Source organism: Myxine glutinosa, chromosome 5, assembly GCF_964187855.1.
Source record: "Myxine glutinosa chromosome 5, kmMyxGlut1.1, whole genome shotgun sequence".
Lineage (NCBI taxonomy): Eukaryota > Metazoa > Chordata > Myxini > Myxiniformes > Myxinidae > Myxine > Myxine glutinosa.
The window spans coordinates 154,111,901-154,136,528 of record NC_136265.1 but is presented as its reverse complement, the minus strand read 5'-3'; the positions used below and the strand labels follow the sequence as shown (position 1 = coordinate 154,136,528).

General features: G+C 43.7%; 2 protein-coding genes across 2 annotated transcripts in view; both read left to right on the top strand.

Annotated features, from left to right (window-relative positions):
- Positions 1-24,628, top strand: part of LOC137416859 (phosphofurin acidic cluster sorting protein 2) — a 984,123-nt gene that overhangs the window by 516,730 nt on the left and 442,765 nt on the right. The window lies entirely within an intron of this gene.
- Positions 1,850-9,998, top strand: LOC137426908 (unhealthy ribosome biogenesis protein 2 homolog). Its single transcript, XM_068115917.2, has 6 exons — positions 1,850-2,467; positions 2,549-2,659; positions 2,794-3,036; positions 6,064-6,160; positions 7,824-7,960; positions 9,367-9,998. The coding sequence occupies exons 1-6, from the start codon at positions 2,372-2,374 to the stop codon at positions 9,565-9,567; spliced, it is 885 nt and encodes a 294-aa protein (XP_067972018.1). The 5' UTR covers positions 1,850-2,371; the 3' UTR covers positions 9,568-9,998.

Here is a 24,628-nt window from a genome sequence, read left to right as displayed (position 1 = left end):
TTTTGACTGTCAGTGATTAGCCAAGGGGTACGGGATGATTTTAATGAGCTGCACGTGATGTCTTGATATTGGCTTTAAAAAGGCCAGTGCAAAATGGGCATTTCAATCAACATGCCACGATTGTCAAGGGATCAACGGCAGCGTGCCCTGGGCATGCTGCAAGGTGGACTGAGCTACCGTGAGGTGGCACGTCGCCTTGGCTGTTCACACCAGACGATATCGGCCCTGGTGGACAGAGACACCCTCCACAACTCTGCAGATGACAGACCTCGATCAGGGAGGCCAAGAGTCACCACTGCAAGGCAGGACAGGCAGATGGTCCGAAGTCACCTGCGGGATCGATTCCGTCCAGCATCCCGCACTGCGGCAGAAACTCCGGGGCGTGCAAACCCACGGATCTCCAATGATACTGCACGAAGACGACTGCATGACTATGGTCTGACTGCCAGAAGACCATACAGAGGCCCCGTGATGATGGTTGCCCATCGCCGCAACCGTCAGAGATGGTGCCAGCAGCATCAGCGGTGGACCTTGGCGCAGTGGAACGAGGTCGCTTTCAGCGATGAGTCAAGGTTCTGTGTGGACAGTCCTGATGGGCGTGAGTGTGTCTGGAGAAGAACTGGCGAGCGATATGCCGATTGTTGCGTGCGTCAAGCCAACAGGTGGGGTGGCCCAAGTGTGATGGTGTGGGCAGCCATATCAGGCCGGTACAGGACGCCACTGGTGGTTGTGGATGGGAATCTTAATGCCCAGCGGTATGTGGATAACATCCTGCGACCTCATCTGCTGCCATTCCTGCTAGACCACCCAGAACTGAGAACCTTTCAGCATGACAACGCTCGTCCCCATGCTGCTCGCTTTACCACTGCATTTCTCCAAGGCGAGAACATCAACACCATGCAGTGGCCTGTGCTCTCCCCTGACCTGAATCCCATAGAGCACCTGTGGGATGAGCTTGGGAGACGCGTAGTTGGCAGGGCCAGGACACGGGCAGAGCTGCTTCAGACATTGAGGACTGAGTGGGACAGAATCCAGCAGCAATCCATCCAAAGACTGGTAGGCAGTATACGCCGACGATGCACTGCCTGTATCCAAAACAATGGTGGCCATACATGCTATTGAAAGGGGACTGACATTGCACCCTGTGCTGTTCTGTACTGTAGAACAAACTGATGAGATGGTGTATCTTGGTCAAAAACTTGACATGTCATCAATAAAATGCCAATGTTTCAATTAGCAATTGTTGGTTTGTTTTATTTTGAACTGTTACAATTTTATTACATTTCAAACAAGTGGTAAATTTCTTTTGCGTTTTCGGTCTTTTTGAAGTTGGTCAAAATGGTCAAAATGGTCAAATTTTTCGGCCAGAATGCCCATTTTGCACTGGCCTTTTTAAAGCCAATATCAAGACATCACGTGCAGCTCATTAAAATCATCCCGTACCCCTTGGCTAATCACTGACAGTCAAAATGGCTGTTCAACAGCTGTGCTATGAAGTGACCATTGAAGGTTCAAGTGACTATCCGTGACCGTTTTGTCTGACAGTGAGGACACTATTGTCCACAAATAAGTTCACACATTTACTATACGCAGTGTTATTGTTGATATTTAAAGGTTTCAAAGGTGGTAAGTTTCTTTTGTGTTTTCGGTCTTTTTGAAGTTGGTCAAAATGGTCAAATTTTTCGGTCAAAATGCCCATTTTGCACTGGCCTTTTTAAAGCCAATATCAAGACATCACGTGCAGCTCATTAAAATCATCCCGTACCCCTTGGCTAATCACTGACAGTCAAAACGGCTGTTCAACAGCTGTGCTATGAAGTGACCATTGAAGGTTCAACTGACCATCCGTGACCGTTTTGTCTGACAGCGAGGACACTATTGTCCACAAATAAGTTCACACATTTACTACACGCAGTGTTATTGTTGATATTTAAAGGTTTCAAAGGTGGTAAGTTTCTTTTGCATTGCAGTATATATATTCCATCACGACACATAGCTCACACATAGCTATCTTTTTATACTACGAGGAATCTATCTGTATGGCAAAAATATGGATATGCTTCACAGTTGGAATAGTATTCAAACTTTATTCTGTTTGGAATCGTCATTTGGAGATGCCAATGAGCAGGTTGATTCAGCAAACCCTTCCTGCATGGCAGAACCTTCGATGTCCGTCCCATACTTCCTTTGTTCTTGCTAGCCCTTGGCCTTCTGCCTAAATAACCTTTTGAACTCAAAATGATAATTACATTCATGACTTTGATGTAATGTGCTGTTTTCTTCAACCCTCGTTTAAATTTGGGTAGGCCCGCTGGTAGGAGGAGAAGCTTTCGAAAATGTGACCCCTGAGCTTGTGGGCCTACTGGAAGGCATGGCATCTGTTTGCGGCGAGACATGGTTTCACTTCTTCTTGAAGGAGACCCTGATGGGCCTGTCTTGGGTCTCTTTTCTCCCTGAAACACGACAGGTTGGTACTACAGTATACTGTGTACGTGGTATTGCATTTCCTGCTGCTTGTTTGCAAACACTTTTCACTTTCTCCTGTTAGGATTTGCTGGTATCAATACGAATGTGCAAGCTGCTCGCACAGTGCCAGCTTGACACTGTCAAAGGCAATGCCTTCCTGTACGCTGTGCCGGAAGCAATATCTGCATTAACAGTGAGTTTGAAAACAGGAAATTGATTAATCCCATTGGTAAGTTAACTTGGATATTTTCATGCACTTTAAAGCTTCAAGGAATACAGATTACAGGTGTGTGTAACAACCTATGATCCTGGCCTGTTGGCGTGCAGATTATCATGCTGCACATATCGAGCAATTCCTCGAGTCAGCAAACCATGGTGCTGGCGGTGCTGGAGACACTAGCGGTGCTGCTCCGTGCTATCGCAGGGTCTTTGTGGAATCCTCACCATGTAGCCCAAGCGTTGCAGGCTCTACAAGCTGTCCCATTGAGAAACCTTTTAACCCGTGAAGATCATGATGTGTTCCATGCCTATCATGAAATTCTTCACTGTATACTACAGTTACATCCACAGGTATGACTCTCCACAAATACTTTCAAAATCCCGTATTTACTTCTGTGCGTGTAGCGGAAAGCTGGATTCAGCAATTGGTGCATTCTGTCTGACTGTCTGACAGACGTCAGTCTATGATCGAGGACCTCCATAATTTAGATCGTTTTTTATTTTGAACATAAATTGGAACACGAACCTGCAGTTTCGCAGTACTTTGGCTCTGAATTTAGCAAATTTTATGGAATATTGTCCCAAGTGTGCCATGCACAGAGAGGATTAAGGTAATTATTTTAGTCTGTCTGGCAGTCAAACAAAATAGAGAATCATTCCAAACAGGAAACTTACTGTTTTTAAGGATGTTATAAAGAACAAAAACAGACCTGAATAACTAATATAATGTGTTAAGTAAGGTGGTGTAAAAGAGGGTTCACCAACGTCGGTGTAAAAGAAGGTTCACCAACGGTGGTGCAAAAGAGGATTGACCAACGGTGGTGAACCTCTGAATAAATATTTGTTTGTTTTTACCTGTGACATGTCACAGGTCTAAAAGAGTTCTGTGTGGTGGTGCTTGTTGTTGTGGTTCTTTTTGGGGTCGATTTTTGAAATGTGAACCCATTGGTCAAACAGCTGCTGGTCTCCACCCACATTCTTCACTTAAGTCCACCCACCATAGCATCCAGATGAAATAATATGGCTGCCACCTTGGTGGGCCTAAGGCATCAGGCCTGTATGCCTCTGCTGGTCAAACACTGATGGGGTTTGTTTTGTCAGATTTCCATTGAATTGTTTGGGTCGAGTCTTATTCATGGTGAGGGACAACGAAAAATCGAATCACTGTCGAATAAAAATAGCAACCAATCAAATTTGCCGCATGCTCTGAGGGCGGAGTTGGCAGAATGTTCAGCTATGGACTGTTCTGTTTGACCCATCGGCTTCGTATGGTTGCCATCACACCTGTTCTTCAACGTTCGCGGACAAAGGTAATATAGATCGTGCTCAGAAACGCAAAGCAAGAGTTGAAAAGTTCCATGTACTTTTTCTCAAGATGGTGTGGGGAAAGGTGTTTATGAACTCTCATAATACCTGCACCACCGAAGCTGGATGGAGGTTATGTTTTCAACCTTCTCTGTTTGTTTGTCTGTGTTTTTGTGAACAGGATATCTCAAAAAGTTGTGTATGGATTCGGATGAAATTTGGTGGACAGTTTGGGTGTGTGACATGGAGAAATTTATTCGACTTTGGTGAAGATTGGAATCCGGATTCGAGAATTTTATAAGTGACCATTCACCTTTGACAGGACCAAAAACGATACACAGCATGATATTTTTTAAAGTTGTGAACAACTTATGACAAAACTAGTTGGATGAGTTGGGTAGGTGACACGAGCAAGTCGATCCAGATCTGGCCAATCAGTGGGATAAAAACCTAAACTGTTCAGCTTGGCGGAGGTTTGCGCTCGCCCGTGTGCTGTTCGAGTTACCCTCGCCAGAGGAGAGGGTATTGCATTTGAGTCCGTTTGTCTGTTTGTCTGTCTATCTGATTGTTTGTTTGTCCGCACAGAATAAATATGATTTTCTCTGCAACCGTTGGTTCCATTGACAGGAAATTCTCACCATAGGTGCATCTCCACCTGTATAAATTTTTAATGATAAGTATGACGTCATAGATCACGTGGTATGGGCGCCATCTTGGAAAAACCTAAGAACTTTGCACCTTTATATCTTGAAAGCACTGAATAGAAAAAATTACGACATGTCTCATTGTAAAGAACTCTCCATGGGGAATAAAATATGTTAATGATGTCATAGGTGCCTCTATTATGACGTCATTATTCGACAAGTGCAAAACTTCATCCGATCAAGATGAAGTTTCTTGAGCATCATCTAGGGATAAATTGGTGGAGAAATAAAAAAGGGTGTCATTGGTCACGTGGTTCGTTCGCCATATTTGTTTTACCACTAAAGCCTTAAAAACCACTGAAAACACATCCTGGCGAGGGTCTGCAATCTCTGATTGCTCTTTCTAGTTTATGTTGTGTCTGAGTTGGTTTGAGCTCGCATGTGTGAATGAATAAACGTTTTAATAATTAATAAGATCATAGACATCTAACAATGTTGCTTCCAGCTCAGACTTGTAAGATTATTTTCCTCACCAGAGTGTGAAAAAAACCATCATGACATGGAAACATTAGTCTATCGACTTCTGTAGCAAATATCCTTTCCCATTAATTTAAAAATGTAATGGCTTTTGGTTGGAGATGATGATGATGATGTGTGTGTGTGTGTGTGTGTGTGTGTGTGTGTGTGTGTGTGTGTGTGTGTGTGTGTGTGTGTGTGTGTGTGTGTGTGTGCGTGCGTGCATTTCACATGTGCGTATACATAGCATGGTGTGTATGATGTAGCTGACATGGATTGGTGGCGTGTTTGCTCTGTGTTTACTTTTCCTAGCTGTGCCCATTGTGGGAGCACTTGTTTCCAGTGCAGTGGGTTTTGCAAAGATGGTGGCAGTGAGCTTCTTTTTTTTTTTACCAAAAGTTGATGAGTACAGGATGGTAACTGCCATGGTAAACAAGCTCAGTTGTTGTTGTTGTACTTGTAATTCATTAATTACTCCTGCCAGGGAGTAATGCATTCGATCGTGTGTGTGTGTGTGTGTGTGTGTGTGTGTGTGTGTGTGTGTGTGTGTGTGTGTGTGTGTGTGTGTGTGTGTGTGTGTGTGTGTTCGTTCGTATGTTCGTGAACAAGATATCTGGAAATGTTCTGATCGGATTTGATGAAAGTTGGTGAGGTGATTGTCCTTGGGATAAGGAAGAATTGATTAGTTTTTGGTGAAGCTCAGGATATTATTCCGGATCCAGGAATTTCTTTTGAAGGATTTTTTACCATTGGAAGATAGGGCTCAGCAGCGCCCACCCACGGCGGGAGTATGCGCTCTACTGAGACTGAGTGGCGTTCTCGTTAAAGGAAGTTTTGCTGACTGATTATTCCATCCCCACTCCCCCCCACCCCCCAACCACCTCATACTCTCCCCTCCCTTCTACATCATCAGGTGATGCTCAAAGCATCGGCATCATTTTTGTGCGCCATTCGACATCTTCTACATTCTGTAATGCGTGAGGGACGGCAGAAGGCAGACACCAATTCATGTAAGCCTGTACAAATAGGCAAATATACACACGGTCCTGCATGTTTTACTTCTTGCATCATGTTTTAAAATGTTTTGTTGAAAACATTTTCATGTACTGAATGTTTTCATTGTCGCACTTGTTTTTGCTGTTGATCATGTTTATTTCTTCAATGATGCACTGTCTTGTTTTCGTGTTTTTGGTCTGCATCATTATGGAAAGAATTTCATACTAATGTATTATTTCACAACTATTTCAAATGGACTTGCATGAATTTATAATGACATGAAAAAATAATAATTTTGGCCTTTGTACTTACCCACCTTCTTGCTTTCCTTCTCTCATTCCCTCATGCCCTCTTCTCCCTCACATATCCTCTCCCCCCCACTCATTCTCCCTCTCTAATTCCCTCTCCTCTCTTTCCTCCTCCTTCCTCCCTTTCCTCCTCCTCCTCTCTCTCCTTTTCTTTCATTTACATAGAGTGTTGATTGCCGCCAAACGTGGATGGAGGTTATGTTTTCACCCCTGTCTGTTTGTTTGTCTGTGTTTTTGTGAACAGGATGTCTCAAAAAGTTGTGGACGGATTCAGACAAAATTGGGTGGAGAGGTTGGGTATGTGAAAAGGATAAAAAGATTAGATTTCAGTGAAGATCTGGATCCGGATCTGAGAATTTTTAAGTGATTCTTCACCATTGAGAGATAAGGCAAAAACCGATATATAGCACGATGTATCAAAGGATTGTGGACGGATTCAGACGAAATTTGGTGGATAGGTTCGGTGTGTGACGAGGAATAATTTAGTAGATTTTGGTGAAGATTTGAATCCAGATCCAGATATGAAAATTTAAAATAATTCTAAAGTGATTCTTCACCATTGAGTAAAAGGGCCAAAGACGATATATAGCATGACATTTCAAAAAGTTATGGATGACTTATAACAAAATGTTGTGAGATGGATTATGATAGAATTTTGTGCATGAGTTGGTCCGGTGACAAGAACAAGCCGATTACATTTTGGTTCAGGTCTGAATCCAGATCCGGCCTATCAGTGGGGTACAAAATATAAACTGTTCAGCCTGGTGTTGGTATGTTCTGTACCGAGTGCCACTCTAGTTTGCTCCTGTCATTACACTTCAAAATGGCATGTATGAATGCTGATGAAGTGACAAAATTTATCATGGAGACTGATAATGATGATTATGATTATTACCATATTACCTCACTTAATCCCCCATGAGGGATGAAGCATTTAAGCAGAATTATTTTTTAAATGCTAATTCCCTACCTCGCTTAATTCATCTTGGACGATTCGGTGATGTGATGAGGTATATCGATTTATGTTCACCGAACTACCAGCAGATTGTTTGTTGCGTTATCTAGCATGCCAGCATATTCCTTTTACAATACAATGGAGTAATCTTTTCTACAAGTATACTCATAGTGGCAGAATCTGGTATACCCAGGAGTATGAGAATACTCGTAGTCGGCCATCAAAGTGTTAAGAGCATTACTGAGAAATACATCGACCCTTCAGCGGAATTCGGGAATAAACTTTCCACATTTCAGTTGTGCTTTATGCCCAATGTTCTTCTCGTTGCTTTTCCTGAATTTCTGTTGCTATGTGAGATCATGTTTAACGTAGCAATCCAGGGTAACTCGATTTTCTTTTTTTGGCCTTATGTAGATGAATCTGATAAAGATTGGGTGTTGAGATCTGCGCAGAGCATGGAGCGGCTTTACTGCCAGGTCGCTGCATGTGCAGCCAATTTCACTGCCTTGGCCAGTTTTCTGGTGGCCGAGTATGTGGATGAGCTTCAGAAGGTAAAAACATGACGGATGAGTTACAGATTTACTTAGACAACTCTACATCCACGATTTACTACCTCCCCATTTTGGTGGCCTTTTCAATCAAAAAGTGCATTTACATGAACTAGTACACCCATTCCCCATGGGGGTGGCAGGAAGAATAATTCCTCTGGGATATATAGATTACAGTCGATCAATGGTGGGGCCACAAAAACAAAACATTGGGGAGGGAGGCGGGGGGTGGAGGGGGGGGGGGGGGGGGGTAGGGGATCGGGTGCTCTTTTACCAAGTTTCCTGTCGAGTGCTCGCTAAGTGGCTTAAGCATTCGAGCAAGCACTCAATTCAAAACTGTTGGTAAGGAATGGCTGGCTTGGCAAGCGCTAGCTAGCTGCTTGGTAGTTGAACACACCCTGGTTTTCCTCCATTTCAGTTTTGTGTAAAACAGCATTAACGACTATTTCAAAAACGTCACGTTAGCGGCAGGAAGTGTCATGGTATTAACTATTGTGGGGTATATAGATTCATGTAGATCTTCGCTCATTTCCGTAAGTAAAATTTGCCTCACAGATGTCGGGATTCCTTCAAATTTCTTTCAGTTTAATTTTAAACAGCATTAGAAACTGTTTAAAAAGGTAATCAAACGTGTTTGTGGTTCATCATGTTTTTACTTCTGGCAGAGGCCAGTGCTCCCACAAAAACAGCATGATAAGCTATTTGTACACATTAGTACGCTGTTTGTTCAAGGAGGAGAAACGCCTTGGGGGATGGGATATTATTACTCTTGATATTGTTTTGTAATAACATTAATATTATGCTTTTATTATTAGAAGCGTTTTTGGAAAAACGCCACGATAAAGCTGTATTAACACGGATATACACCTCAACACGCATCCCCATGGGCAGGCCACTCCCCCCCACCTCCCCTTGGGAAGGGGCACATCAGTACAACATTCATTGTGTGATCTTTAGTCTTCTTGTCAAGTTTGGTTGAGATTGGATAAGTAACGACCGAATGTATCGCTGTTAAAAATCGTCAGACAACAAATTGTGCATTTTAGTATGATTGACTGCTGATGGATTATACTTACCAAATTGAAAGGAAAGCCACATCTGTTTCTTGCACTTCAGTTTTCTTTCCTTTTGAACAATACATTATCTATGAAAAGCACTTTTATTTCATGAGAGTGGACGTGACATTTAATAAATCAAACTTTCCATTCTGCTCCTGCTTGGACACATGGAAAGTGCAAATCGATTTTCATCTGAATCATTTACCCAAGCATTTCATTTCCAGTGATATGCAGGGTCTCTTGCACTCTAAAAACTCAAGTGGTAACCTTCCTTTGAGATGCGCCCCAGATGTTTCAAAAATACCCCTTCCCCCTCCATTCCACTGATCGGGTTGTCTTGCTGCCATTAAGGTGACGCTGCGTACGGATGTGAAGAGACATCTGTCCGAGGGCATTTTTGCTGTACTAGACGTGTGCCGGGAAGCCGACCTCAACATGCTGAGGACATGCCTTTCACCTGGAGTCCAAGAGATCTTTAGGCACCTGTACACAGACTTTCAACGCTTCCACCAATACAAGACTCGAGTGCGAGCGGATACAGAGGATGTGTAGCATCCCAATTCATTTTGTGGGCAGTTGTATGTACTTTTGTCCAATTGTTTAAAATGTAGAACAATGTAAAATAAGTGGTACATTGAATTTGTTTTTTTTTTTTACTTTCAAGGCCTAGTTAAATAATATAATTTATTATCTTCACGTTTTATTTTAAGATTCTAAAGTTGCTTCTTAAGACTCTGCAAGGGCTGGAACTCATTTTAACTGCTATTTATTGGAAAGACCTGATCAAAGTAAAAAAGTTTTGCACACCAATAAATTAATCAGAATGTCATTTCAGGTTGTTGGGGATGAATAAATTAGAAAGTAGTAAAGTACAAATGCTGGAGAGTTTAAACTTTGCATTAATGCTCCACACCAATATGTATAAACCCATCATTTGTATAACATGTAAATATTTTCAATAAAATTCAATTGTTTTTACCTGACCTGAGTTGTTCTCATTTGTAAAAGTCAGATCATTTGTGCAGAGAAAAAGGGTGAATGGTGCTGCTGATCTCGCACTGCAGATTAATCTAATATATAAAAAGAGCTCGGTAGCGGTGTGCGTCTGGCCGTCGACAATTGGCCTAATCGATCAATAATCGGCTTAATGGAAAACATCTTAGTACACGAACCACAAATCATCTTTCACGGAACAAATTCTAGCAAATCTAATAAGCTGAGATGAAAACACATAGTAGCCTATCTTGACCAGTACATTACCTAACGGAAAGGTAGAAAGATATGCAAAATGCCAGGAAAACTAGTCAACTTTATGATACACATTTGTACTAAAACAATTATTTCCAACTCCAACACATCCATATATGCCACTGCACTAACATTACTACTCTTATCGGGTTTTTCGGCTTTCTGAATAAATCCTATGAATCAGTCTATCAAAAAAGTTATAATTAATCACAAATATCAGCAATACAACATGTAGAAGGCATCATTTTAGCTAAGCCTAGCTTTTCCTTCAACTTTTTCACAAATGAAAACTGTCCGCTAATAGTGGGCTACAATTCCTTCCCATTGGAATACCTTTTATTTGTTGAAATATTTTCCCACATAAAGACACAAAAGTGGTAAGAAAATAAAATTAACAGCATCTTTTATTTTTGTTAAAACAATTATATCCATGTACTTTTTCTGAGAAAAGAAACTTATCAAACCTGATACAAAAAATCTTCTTCTATCTATATATATATTATATAAAAGAAAGTTTTTGTTACTTGCTGGAAAAGATTCCGGCAAGTATGTTGATCGGTTGGTCTGTCTCTGTCTGTCTGTCTGTTTGTCTGTCTGTCTGTGTCTGTTTGTTCGCAGCACTACGTCTACACCGTTGCACGTAGAATCGCCAAACTTTACACACATATTTGTCTTGCCATGGAATAGACTGTGCCCAATTGATGACGTAATCGGTCACGTGGTTCGGCCGCCATCTTGGAAAAACTGAAAAACTTTGCACCTCTATATCCGAAAGTGCTGAACAGAAAAAATTGAGAGATGGCTCATTGTAAAGAAGTCTCCATGGGGAATAAAATGTTACTGATGATGTAATAGGTGCCTCCATTATGACGTCATAATTTGACAAATACAAAACTTCATCCGATCAAGATGCAATTTCTTGAGCGCCATGTCGGCAAAACTGGTGGAGAAAAAAAAATAATGATGACGTCATCGGTCACGTGGTTCGGCCGCCATATTTGTCCAAAATGGCCGATAAAAAGTGCATTCCGGCAAGTCATCGGTCTCTGACCGATTTTTAATTTGTTTGTTTGTCCGCACAAGCTAATCTGAACGGTGAAAGATAGGAGGAAACCTCTGAAACAAAAAATGTCGGGACGGCCCCGGGAAGGTTATAGACTAGGTGGCGAGGCCGTTTTGGCCGAGCTGGGCCCATTTCGCAATTAAAAACTGAGCTGAATTATAGTACTCATCTTTTACAGCCACGAGTAAAAGCTTAATTATAGTACTAAATTCATTCAAAAAGAACCCGGGCAACGCCGGGTGCTTTCGGCTAGTTTATTATAAGAGTTAAAAACTTTATCAATAACACTAAATAATGCATCCTTAACAAGTGCCAACTCCAAATTTGTATACAAGGTAGAAAAATCATACGGATTTTATATTGAGGAATCTAATCCTATCTGACAACTCGAAAGTGGAACGAATACTCCAGAAAGTGTTAATGCCAGAATTCTTTCTAATCGTTAAATAATATTTCCTAAAATGCTCCCTAACCACTCATAAAACTGACTTAACAATAACTGACAATTGTTACAAAGTAAATTGCCTAACTGCTGCAATAAACCTAAACTTATATGGCTTTTTATGAAGCATAGGGATCCAGAAAAAAACAGGGAATACATACATTTAGCTCTTTACATTTAATGATAAAATTATTACTCAAAACTTCCTGATGCTCACCTATAAGGCTTTTGACACGGAATGTATGTGATATTTCCTATACTAGTGAAAGTAACTACATCAATACCGAACTCCCTTAAACAAAATCTCGATGTGAAACTTTTTACAAACCACCACAAAATTATTAGCTGCTTTATCTGCCGGAGCTATACTATAACATATTTGTCATGCAATCCTGAATATCCTTACGAACATCAAGATTACTCAAGAATGGTTTTGACCAATCCGGGGAAACCAGCCTCGATTATTAAAAACTAGAGCTTCCAGGGAAGCAGAACTCAACTGAACTGACTGGACAACTTTAAAGTAGGTTCTATGTTTGATCAAAATCTGTTAATATTTGTGGACGCCAGAGTGTTAACGCCGTTTTCATGACCAAAAACAAAATGGTCCCTAAGTCTGCCATTTTTCAACGGATCGGGCTGAAATGTAATACCAACCTGGTCCTTGGGGTAAGGATGCTGCATGTCAAGGTTGATCAGAATCGGTTGATATTTGTGGATGCTGGAGTGTTAACGTCAAAAAGTTAACGGATGACGACGAGGACAGACGACGGACGCCGGAGGGTTCAATATGTGATGAACTCAACTGGACGGTAGTCCAGTTGAGTTAAAAATACAATACTTTGGCCAAAACTTCCATAATCCAATCATACCATGTACTAAAAACATTTACAGATAACCCAAACGTTTTACACATTTTATACTGTAGGCATATTTGTCATGAAAAAAAAATTCGTGTATTTTTTTTGTTAAAAGCAAAAACTCACTTGATTTTGTAAGAAGGTATCATAAGCTTTAAAAAAATTTAGGGTGGCATTTTTTCTGTACATTCTAACGGCCTGAAATCCAAGATGGCCGCCACCGTAGCAAAACGCCCTAAATTTGACACTAAAATTAACTTAATGTGGTTTAAATATTTTTGTTTTCAGCATGAACTGCTTGGAACTTGTATATAGAGGTGACTATAATAACAATAACTTCCACCTGACTACTAATCTTTTTATTTTGCACAATTTCAGACAGAGGCTGCCTTTTTTATTTCAACATGGCGGCCGGAAAATTGACGTTCGAATCCAGTCACCGGCAGCAGTTTGTTCGCTTTATAGTGTTAAGGTTCCACTTGTCCATTTTATGATGTACTAACATATTCTTTTCTTCTTTTGCAGGCTGCAAGTACCCACAGAAACCATCACCCCAGATAACATAGCTTAGAGACCTTAGATTAACCAAAATGGCACAGTCTTCATCTAACAAGAAGTCAAAAACGGTGGATTTTGAACTATGCTTTATTTGCCAGTTGAGCAGCAAGCAAACAGATTATACAAACTATGTGCTTCGTCCTTCTTTGCCTTCAGTAGAGAAAGTAATTACAACAACTGATGTTTGATGTTCATATTAGTCAGGTTCATTATGTTCAGATTTATAATTTCGTTCTTTTTTTGTGGAGATTAGCAAACCTATACATTTTTGGAAAGCTTATAGCACCAGGAATCCGAAAAACCATGTTTCCATTTGCGCAAATTTTTCTTTGGCGGCCATATTGGATTTTCAAAATGGCCACCATCGGAAACCTATTTTTCGCGATATCTCCACATCCGAACCACCTAGAGTGCTGATTCCAACACCTATACCCACATTTTTGGGGATGAGGAATCACATGAAGCCATCTAAAATAATCTACTCATTTCATTTCATTTCATAATTCATGTACATGAAAATAATCATTTCAACATGTTCAGTTCATGTACATGGAAAGTCATTATATCAGACCTAATAGTTCATTTAAAATAAACCTCATGAAGCTCACAATTACTTACCTGTTGTCGTTTTATATATTTGCAGGTCTTGAGAGAAGATGAGTGAAGTTACGACTCAGCCCACACAGTGGCAGCACTGCATAATTTGTCAAACCGCTTCAGCAAAATATGGAACGCTTGTCCGGCAGCCCAAACCGGACTCGTTTGAACACTTGCTACAAACCCTTAATGATAGAGCAGCCTACCATGATGGAAAATATGTTAAAATTCACAGTCGCTTAAAGGATGAAACAAGTGAAAGTCTGCAATTCAATAATGCAGTTTGGCATCGTATCTGTTATTCAAATGCAACCAACAAAGAGAAGGTACAACGTGCCAAAGACCGCCATCAATATCACATTTCAGCCGGCTCCTACACAGAGAAAAAACGTGGACAAAAGCGAAAAAGCACAGAACTGGACGAACCATCAACTTCCACCACCAGTCCGTTTACACGTTCTGCAACAGCTCCATTCATTAAGGAACATTGCTTTTTCTGCCAGGAAGATAACGAGCAAAAATTGTACACATTGAGAACAGAAAACGGTGGGAAAGCATTACACGATGCTGTGGAGCTGTCTGGAAATCTCACCCTGCAAACTAGGTTAAACACATCCATCTCACCCATTGATGCACATGCAATCGATGTTCAATACCACAAGTCATGTTGGACAACAAATGTATTCCATGTGTTACGTACCAAGGATAACAAGGGAACAACAGAGAGAGGTCATCCGTTTCAAACATCATGTTTGATTGAGTTGATTAGCCTTGTCGACTGTCAAACTCAGAATAAACAATACTTATCCATGGCACATATTGAAACAACATACATCAACTTGCTTGGTGGCACAGATGCATTGGCGCACCACTTCCCTGCATATAGTAGACACTGGCTCAAGGAGAGAATTCTTCTAGAACTACCACACGTAACGTCTGTTAGGCAAAAGGACAGGAGAAAACCTTCTGTTCTTTACTCCCCAGATGCATGCGAATCCGATATGGTTCAGTCTGCCATGATGGAAAGTGAAGTAGACGATCTGAATATTATCTATAAAGCAGCAAAGGCATTGCGCAGAATTATCAAGAACTTCCACCAACAGGAAAACTCATCCGATGCTATACAGGTCACTAGCAGCACAGATGATGTTCCAGCAGCACTCCACGCAATGATCAGATGGGTTATGGTGGGGCCAACAGAAACACTAGAAACATGAAAAACGAACCACTCACGTTAACAGAGAAGTACTCACTGTTAGTCAGATGCTATTGGGTGGATTCAAATCTGACAAGCAAGTGAACTATAGGCCCAAAACTGATTCTGCGACCTTCCGATCAACCAAATCACAAGAAACTCCACAGTCTCTAGGATTAGCCTTGGCAGTTCACCATGACACAAGAAACAAGAAACTCCTGGAAAGTCTCTGCTCTCAAGGTTACTGTGTCTCGTACAGTCGTGTTATGCACCTCGAAACAGCCCTAGCAAATGCCATTGTGGAAAACACCCTGAAGTTCCAAGGACTTTATGTTCCTCCATTTTTGAAGAAGGGAACTTTTGTGTTTTTTGCAGCTGATAACACAGACTTTGCTGTAGACAGCGTGGATGGCAAAGGGACAACCCATGGAACAATCATTGCTGTTTATCAAAAACGTGACACTCAAGGAGAAACATTGGCGCCACAACTGAGCATAGCTGACACTACCAGTTTGTCAGTGACCCCGTACCAGGTTCCGATGCTTCATTGTGACAAGCCGGTGCCGAAAACCATAAAGAGAACAGACACATTCCACATCAGCAAGGATGGTATATCACCAGCGTATCACCTTACACATCTAGGATGGTTGGTTGCTTCTATGATCACCAGAATGCAGAAATCAAACAGCACATATATACCTGGTTGGGCAGGATACCACTCATTGCTGTCGGGTAGTCACAGTTTGACACAAGTCGGAGTCTTACCCCTTGTACCTGAAGTAGCACACGAGTGGTCGACTCTTCTGACCGTCATCTCTCAGACAACTCAGCTAAAGAACTTAGTTGTTGGTACAAGCCACCCTACAGTCATTTCCTGGGATATGGCCCTCTATGAAAAGGTGATAAGGCTGCTGAAGGCAAGGATAAGGCAAGGCCAGACCTGAAAGGTACCATTGTACCTCGGCTTGGCGAGCTGCATGTGGTCATGGCTGCTTTGAGAGCCCTGGGTACTTCCATTGAGAACTCAGGTATTGATGACGCGTGGATAGAGGCCGACCTCTATGGACCTTCAACAACAAGGCAGATCCTGAGATGTTCGCATTACAAACGCACTCTCCGTGCTCATATTTATTCATATATAGCACTTTATGAAATGGCGCTGGACCTGTTCTTCAAAGATTATCCACAGTTGAAAGCCGTTTGCTCAGATATGTCAGAAGAAATAGACGAGGCATGTTCAGAAAAGGACAAGTTCACCAAAGCCACAAGTGTGAAAGAAGCCAACACAAAACTGTTGAATGTCATCACTACAGCTGATGTTGTGAACATATTCAAGACTTGGGAAACAGAACAATCCAAAAAAGCCATGTTCAAGTCCTTGATGAATTACCTGCATCGAGTGGAGACAATTCTGTTCTTTGTGGAAGCTTCTCGGGACGCAGATCTCAAACTCCACCTCGAATCTGGTGAGGCACTCAGCAAGCTATTTTTCTCCATGGATCGTATCAAATACAAACGTCTTTGGCCGCGATACATAGCAGATATGTATGACCTGAGGAAGACGCATCCGGCCACATACAGGGAACTCGAGAATGGAAATATCTCAGTAACGAAATCTAGCATCCCCTTTGTATCAATCAGTGCAGACCACGCTTGTGAACAGGAAAACAGAGCAATGAAGGTTCATTCTGGACTTCCAGGCATCTCCAATAATGCCAATGCAAGGCAGAGATTCTTTATGGCCTCTCCAGAATTGTCACGGCTGACCAGAGAATTCAAAGATCAGTTCGACACCAAAACAGACAAAGTGACAGAACACCACGAACTTAGTCCGAGGGCAGTGAATCTGAACAATACAGCGGTTGAAAAGATCAAGGCTGCTATCATGAGTCATGGCAATCCATTTACCACAGAAGGAAATAGCATATACAACTTGATCACACATGCCTATGTCCCAGAGGAGCACACGTCACAAATCCTGAATATCGACAACATTGGTCAACACTTGTACGAAGAGTATGTTGACGAAAGAATCAACGGAACAGTCAGCTTATTTGCACCCGTGAAAAAAGAAAACAACACGATGTACTTGTCTGGTGTGAAGAAGACCAAGATCATGCTCAGGGACAAGTCAGTCGACTTGAAGGAAACAAAAGACTTGTATGGAAGGCTGATGATATTGACAAAATCAAGCCGTGATGTTGACCAGAAAGACGCAATAGGCAACTACGAATTCACCCTTACACCTCGCGCCTTGTTCGCACCAAACGGTGACCTGCTTCCTTGCCTTGACAAGTCAAAGTTAATCCATCTCCTTGTGAAACATGGAGACTTAGCTCCGGGTGACTTAGCTCCGACCTCAAGTCCTCAAGCTCAAGTCCATAACTCTGCAGCTATGAAAATAGCAGTAGTCGACGCCATGGTTCTTGTACAGAAATTGTCGACAAAACCAGCTGCAACAGTAACCGTTGAAGATCTCAGTGTCAGCTTTAATACCAGATTGATGTCACTGACAAGACATTTTGACGAAGTTATCCTCGTGTTTGATACTTACAAGGCCGATTCGTTGAAGCAAAGCACAAGACAAAAAAGACGAGGGGGGCACAATCCAGTCCAGTACCAAGTGAAGGACAATACCAAGATCCAACACATCACCATGAAGCGGTTCTTGTCACACGATCAGACAAAGTCAGATTTGGCAGAATATCTGGCTGAGAAAACGTTGGAGTACAACAGAGATGCCTCCAAGCTGATAATTATATGTGCAGCAGGAAAGGCCAAGAGTAACAAAGGCGTGCATTTTGAAGACAATAATCATGAGGAGGCAGACACTCTGATGATTCACCAAGCAGTGCTGGCAACTCGCCGCAATCCCAACGCAGAACAGCTTACCTTCTTCTCTCCTGATACGGATGTCCTGGTCTTGGTCATAGCTAACTATGATGTTCTGCTCAAAAACACTGCTGTCTCCCTTGTGTCGGGCCTTGTGCAAGTACAACCAATCTGGAACAATCTTGGCGTCGAAAAGGCCAGGGCATTGCCAGCATTCCACACATTCACAGGAGCAGACAATACTGGACGGTTTTCGCGAATAGGCAAAACAACATGGTTTGAAGCTTTCGTCAGAGCCGATAGTGACGTGATACAGGCCATGAGAATGCTCGGTGATGCTGCAGATGTGACCGCAGATCAGATGTCCAACTTGGCAAGATTTGTATGTGTAGTGTACGTACCAAAGGGAATATGTATCAACAGCATTCCGGAGTTGCGCTGGTACCTCTTCTGTAAACACATGACTGAAAGTCACAAGTTACCTCCAACGCTAGGGGCTCTAAATCAGCATGTTGATCGTGTACATCTTCAGGCAAGGGTATGGGCTCAGGCTACTATCGCACATCAAGTGTTCCTGGATCCACAGCAACATGGCTACTTCAAGGACAACGATGGGGAATTGAAACCACTAATGACAGATGTACCACCAGCACCGAAAGCAATACTTGAGATGGTCAGATGTCAGTGCAAAGGAGACTGCTCATCGAGACGGTGTTCGTGCCGTGCCAATGACTTGGCATGCACAGACTTGTGTTTGTGCAGCTCCGAATGTGAAAACGACGATGACTGTCAACCTGTTCTCTGCTCTGACGACAGTGATGAGGACATTTGAAAACCTATGAGGACAAAATGTTGATGAATGTTGACAAAGATAAAATTTCATCTATGGGAAATATTCTATGTTCAAATAAAAGTAATTATTACATGTATAATTATGGATTGTATAGCCTCATCTCTATATACTTACCTCTTGAATACATAAATCACCTGTTTAGGATATATGAGGGATGTGGTTTCATAATTATGATCCGTGTGCCACAATGTAGCGAAACATCACTCAATGTGGTATACATATTCAGAAAAAAACATGTTTCCTGAAAGTGGCCATCTTGAAAATCCGCTGTAGGCTGCCACCTGGTATCCCAGGGTAGGTGTAGATTATTTTAGATGGCTTCATGTGATTCCTCATCCCCAAAAATGTGGGGATAGGTGTTGGAATCAGCACTCTAGGTGGTTCGGATGTTGAGATATCGCGAAAAATAGGTTTCCGATGGTGGCCATTTGGAAAATCCAATATGGCCGCCAAAGAAAAATGTGCGCAAATGGAAACATGGTTTTTCGGATTCCTGGTGCTATCAGCTTTCCAAAAATGTATAGTTTTGCTAATCTCCACAAAAAAAGAACGAAATTACATAACAAACCTGACTATATGGGGAAACAGAATTCTCTACATTAAAGAATCGCATAAAAGGTTTGTCAGCCCATGAACTGTTACAGAATGGTTTTTCATACCACAAGACATGTTATAAGGATCTCACACATAAAACATGCATTGAACGAGCCAAGACCCGATATGAGAAAGGACAAGCGACAGGCAGCGTCAGTTATATAAAACAGAAGACAAAAGGACGACCGAAAAAATCTGATGCTACATCTACAAGTGCTTCTACATCACAGCGATCTACCAGAAGTCAGGCTTTCGACAAGGAGATGTGTGTCATTTGTCAGGAAGACAAAGCAGACAAATTGCACGACGTCTCAACTGAAAGCATGGGAGCTCAGCTCAAAGCCATTGGTCAACAAACAGACAGAAAACTTTTGAAAGTTAGACTGAGCAATGTTGTAGGCTCATCTGACCTTCTTACAGCAGTTGCTGAGGACATGAAGTATCACCTTCTGTGCTTAGGCCATGCAAAACGAGACATAGAAAAAGCTAACAGACCTCCAAAACAGCATGTTCATTTTGCACAGTTAGTGTCTGACCTGGAGATGCTCGACATGGTGGAAACTGAAATCAATGACCCATCTAACAGTTCAGCTTTGAATATGAACGACATTGAACAATCATATTGTTGCGGATATGGGATTTGGCCTCCATCCATATCCGCTTGTAAATATTCCCCTATTTCCCCAATACTCCCCAACTATCCCCAATCCCCCATTCCCTAGTCCCATTGTCTGTAAACAACACTCTGTAGCCCCGACCTACCCCTTTTTCCCCCATTAAATGTCATGCCCAGGTTCACCGCATCTCACGTAGACAACTATAGGACATCTTGCTAGTTATTCTTAGTCTATGTCAGTTAAGGACTCGTTTCCATTAATTCTGACTCTTCGTTGCACCAGAAGGTGATTGTATGGCACCGTTAGTAAGTTTAGGACCTCCCAATACCTCCCCGCATCTCTTCCTCATGGAACAACAACACCAACAACAACAACAGCGGTGGCGGCGCGGCCGCGGCGCGGGGAGTGTGCGTCCTCACTCCGGCTTGGTTAGCCGCCATTGAACATGTGCTCCGACGGGGTTACCACGCAGGGGCTCACTGTCAGCTCCTCGTCAAGGGCGGAGCCCGGTAACCCCCCGCACCCAATAAGAAGCGGCGGACCGATTCCATCTGGGGCGGAGCTAACGAGCCGAGGGCGTGTCACTCCCCGCTGGACATGCGCAGGAAGACGGAGGTGACGTCAGATGCGCCTCAGCTTGAAGAGAAACGGACGCCACCTCCAGCGCTGAGAAATACCTCCCCGCCTCTCTGGACCGGACCGGGTCGATTCTGCCCCTGAGCCAAGGTGCACCTTGAGCTACCGACTGCCTGCCCTCCCCTGCCATCAATCCCTGTGTGAGTCAGTCTTGTCCCGTTTGTCTGTGGTCTGTCGGGAATAAGATAAGACTGTGTCTAAGTGCTTATCTTTCTGTGCTTTACCTCTTGCCGTGTAATCTAACCGTTCTGCATAACCAATATTATATCCTCCTCCGGAGGTCTTGAGAACTGTACCCCTTGTGTCGTTGCCTTAATCCCAGCCGTTGTGTCCTTTCCTTCATTGATTTAGCATAGCGCGATTCGGCCAACGTTCGAGTGTAATCGGGTAAACTGTGCGAACACGGCGGCCATTCCGCTCGGCCCATCATAACATCCTAATAAGTCGTGTCCGTAACAATTGGTTGTCAGGAGTTGGATTCGGACCTGGGACTAAATTTGTTAGGCCCAAATTTTGGAACACCAATTGTACTATTAGAGTAACAATTGGTGTCGGGAAGTGAGATTGGATCCGAAGCGCGTTTCACGCGCTCGAAATTATAACGGCGAAATTTGATTGTGTTTTACAAAAATAAAAACCCGAATTTTGAAAGTCGCGCTATGGCAGATCAAGACGGCTGGGTTCCGGTAGAGGAGAGTGAGGCAGGTTCGATCCAGGACCAAATTGAGGGACAAGAGGAGAGCGAAGCAGTGAGGGTGGCAGGCTCGCAAAATAGCGCACGAGGTTACGGGTGCGCAAAATGGCGCCTCACACATGGCCACGGCGACCGCGCCCGCGACCGTAGTAGCGCCACCGGTGGATTTGAACCTTTTTTTAATGCAAATGAAGGCCCTTATGGACAAGAATAATGAAGAAATGAAAAACAGTATGGGGGCAATGAGGGACGAATTGGGGGTCATGGGGGGCAAAATGGGGGCCAATAGCCAACGGTTAGAACAAAGGATGGGGGCCCAGATCGGAGGGTTAGGGAGTAGAATAGAGGGATTAGACAATAGATTAGGGGAAATACAGGAGGGGTTAATGGGGGTAGAAAACAGAATGGCCGCTCAAGAGAATCAAATGGAAGGGATGCAAAAGGGGTTAGAGGGGTTAGAAAACAGTATGGAAGGCAAATTGAGGGACATGAGGGACCAAGCGGAAAGGGAAGTTAAACAAATGGGGCAGCAGATAGAGGGGGTCAGAATGGGGGTAGAAACTAAACTGGATGCTCACAGGGAGGAAATGGAGCAGATGAGGGTGGCATCTGGGCAGGAGATGCAAGTGATGGGAGAGGAGATCAGAAGAGGTGTGGGTGAGGAGGTCGGGGGAGTGCGCGAGGAGGTGAGGCACTGTAAGGAGCACATGGAGAAGGAGGTGAGAAAGGGGACTGTAAAGTTATAAGGGGGGCTTATTAGTGCCAGAGGAATGGGGGATTGATGAGCGATGGGCCCGGTGGGTAAGGGTGGCATCCCTGCCACCCTTCCCATGGAGGGGGCAAAGGAGCTATAGTTTATGGGGTGTATGGCAGTGAAAACTAGCCCGGGTGGGTTAGGATATTGATAGGGATCTAGCGAAGAGGACATTAGGTAACGTTAAGGTTTAGATAGTGACTGATACCTGTAGTGGGGACGCAGGTAGATTAGTATGGATGATAATGACGTGGGAGCGCAATAGTTTAAAGGGGCGACTGGGAAGCGCAAGTTTCAGAGGGGAGTAGTTAGATGAGATGATGCTGTGTGAGAACTGGACAGGTGTGTGGAGCAGTGTATGAGTAGTGAGTGTTGTGGATCAGCGCGAATGCGCTTGGGGAGAGAAGGGTGCAGGTGGCACCAGGTGTGAGAGCACAGGTGTGCAAGTACAGGTGGGTGGAATATATGGAGCAGAGAATGAGTGGTGTGGAGAGAGTTGGAGTAAGTGGTACGGAGTGGTGTGCATGGTGCGAAGGTGTGGATGGGGGAAGAGTGGACCCCTTTCACGAGTACCCGGGGCGGGTAGTGTAAGTGTTAGGTAGAGGGTATAGGTAAATTGTGGTTGGATATTGGCATTTGTGGTGCGGTTGCAGAATGGTATTGTGGATGGGTGCATTAGTGTTGTGGAAATGGCTGGGCGTGTAGCCTGTTAGTGTGTGTAGTTGGTTGGGCACTCCACCACTGTGAGGATGTCGGCCAGGTGAGGCCGCAGGTGGGCTCTGGGAGCCGTTAGTGTCAGTGGGGCCCGAGGATCCGGAGGACGGACCCGGGTAGCCCAGTGCCAGAGAGGGCACCGAGTGGGGAGAGCGCCAGAGGGCCTTCCCCAGGTAGTTAGGTTAGGGTAAGGAGCAGGTAAGCTCGGAGGCAACTGCAGTGGTGGAGGTGTGCAAGTGGGTAGACCTGCTGGGAGAGCTACACGTCGCAGCCCAGAAATTGTGCGAGGCACCGGGAGATGAATCAGGGGAGTGAGACCCCAAATTGAGAGGCACCACAGTTTGGTCAATGGGAATTGGTTTTTAGAACCCATAGTGTAAGTTGGCCAATGGATTGGCAGGGAAAGACCCCGGGTAATGTAAAGTTGTTAAAGTCATTTAGGAAATAGTTAGGATTGATGAACCTGTCGCACCATACGCAGCCACTTACCTGTGGTGATGATGATGACTCCACACCTGTGTTTCCTTGTTCTGTGTTGCAGGAAATAAGAATTGCTGTTTGGATTTGTGAGACGCATCACGACGTGGATGAGACATTGGGGTGATTCCATCTCTCCCTCCTTAGGAGGGACTGATGATGAATTGGTGATGGCAAATTTTGATGAGAGTTGGAAATGGCAAATTTGATTGGTTAGGAGGGAGAGAAGACGAATTTGGTTTATGGGAGGAACGGGGAAGACAGTAGGGACGTTTGCTGATTTGTAAAGTAGATGTTTATGGGTAGTGTTGTGTTTTGTGGATACAGTAAGGGGTAAGGGAGGGGCAATGTAGGTTACCTGGTGGGGGGGGGGGGGGGGGTACGGTAAGAACGTACCTGTCTCACCTGGTTCCCATGTGCCCCCAGTGTGCATCATCTTGTATTGCGTGCACTTTTGCGCCCTTACCACCTTACTCACTTGTCTTCTTTTTTTGTCTCCCACCTCCGAGGATCTGGCTATGGGGCAGAGAGAGAGGAGAGAGAGGTGCTGGCTCTGCAGTTGTGGGCCTGTACTTTCGCTGCTTGCTGCCTGGATCGATACACCATATGGACCGCAATTTTTGTGGCCGCCCACCATGGACCGCAGTTCTTTTGCGGGCAAGCACCACCCGTTGATGGACCTATGGGTCAACGTGGCACCTATGCCATACAGGTGAACCACTAATAGTTGGCCCCTGACGGCCACAATTTAGAAATGGACGCGGTTGGCGCCTTTCTTTATTTTTAAAGAAGCCAGAAGGCCAAGTACACCACATGAAGGCAAGACCAGCGGCAGAACATCGGCCGGCTGCGACACCACCGGTGACTATCAACACTTTATTGGTGCACCAGATGGTGCTGACTGTACATTATGGGGTGGTGCTTTTGGTGCTTGGATGGGGTGCTCTGCACATTATTAAAGGCCGTAGGGCCACAGAGCACTCGTGGGTTGGTGCATCGATGCTGGCATGCGTGCTCTCTCTCTATGCATAACATCTGCATGTGTTCCTCCAAAAACAGGTCCTGGATCGTAGTGTAAATATCAGTGTAGTCTTGTGTAAATAATGCTCCCTACCGGCTGTATGTTTAGTTTGAGGATTCTTTCCGCGATTTGGTTATCCTGTGGGTGTGTTTCGGTGAGGAGAAGGGTGCAACGTCGCAGGGGGACATATTTACTCATTTGTGAACATCTGTAAAACTGTCGCACTCAGGGTTGAGTTAATAGTAGAGGGAACTACATCTGAGTGCCACACTAACGTAGGTAAAAATTTATCGGGTCGGGACGCCCCGAGGTAGAGAAGGGTGCAATGTTGCGGATATGGGATTTGGCCTCCATCCATATCCGCTTGTAAATATTCCCCTATTTCCCCAATACTCCCCAACTATCCCCAATCCCCCATTCCCTAGTCCCATTGTCTGTAAACAACACTCTGTAGCCCC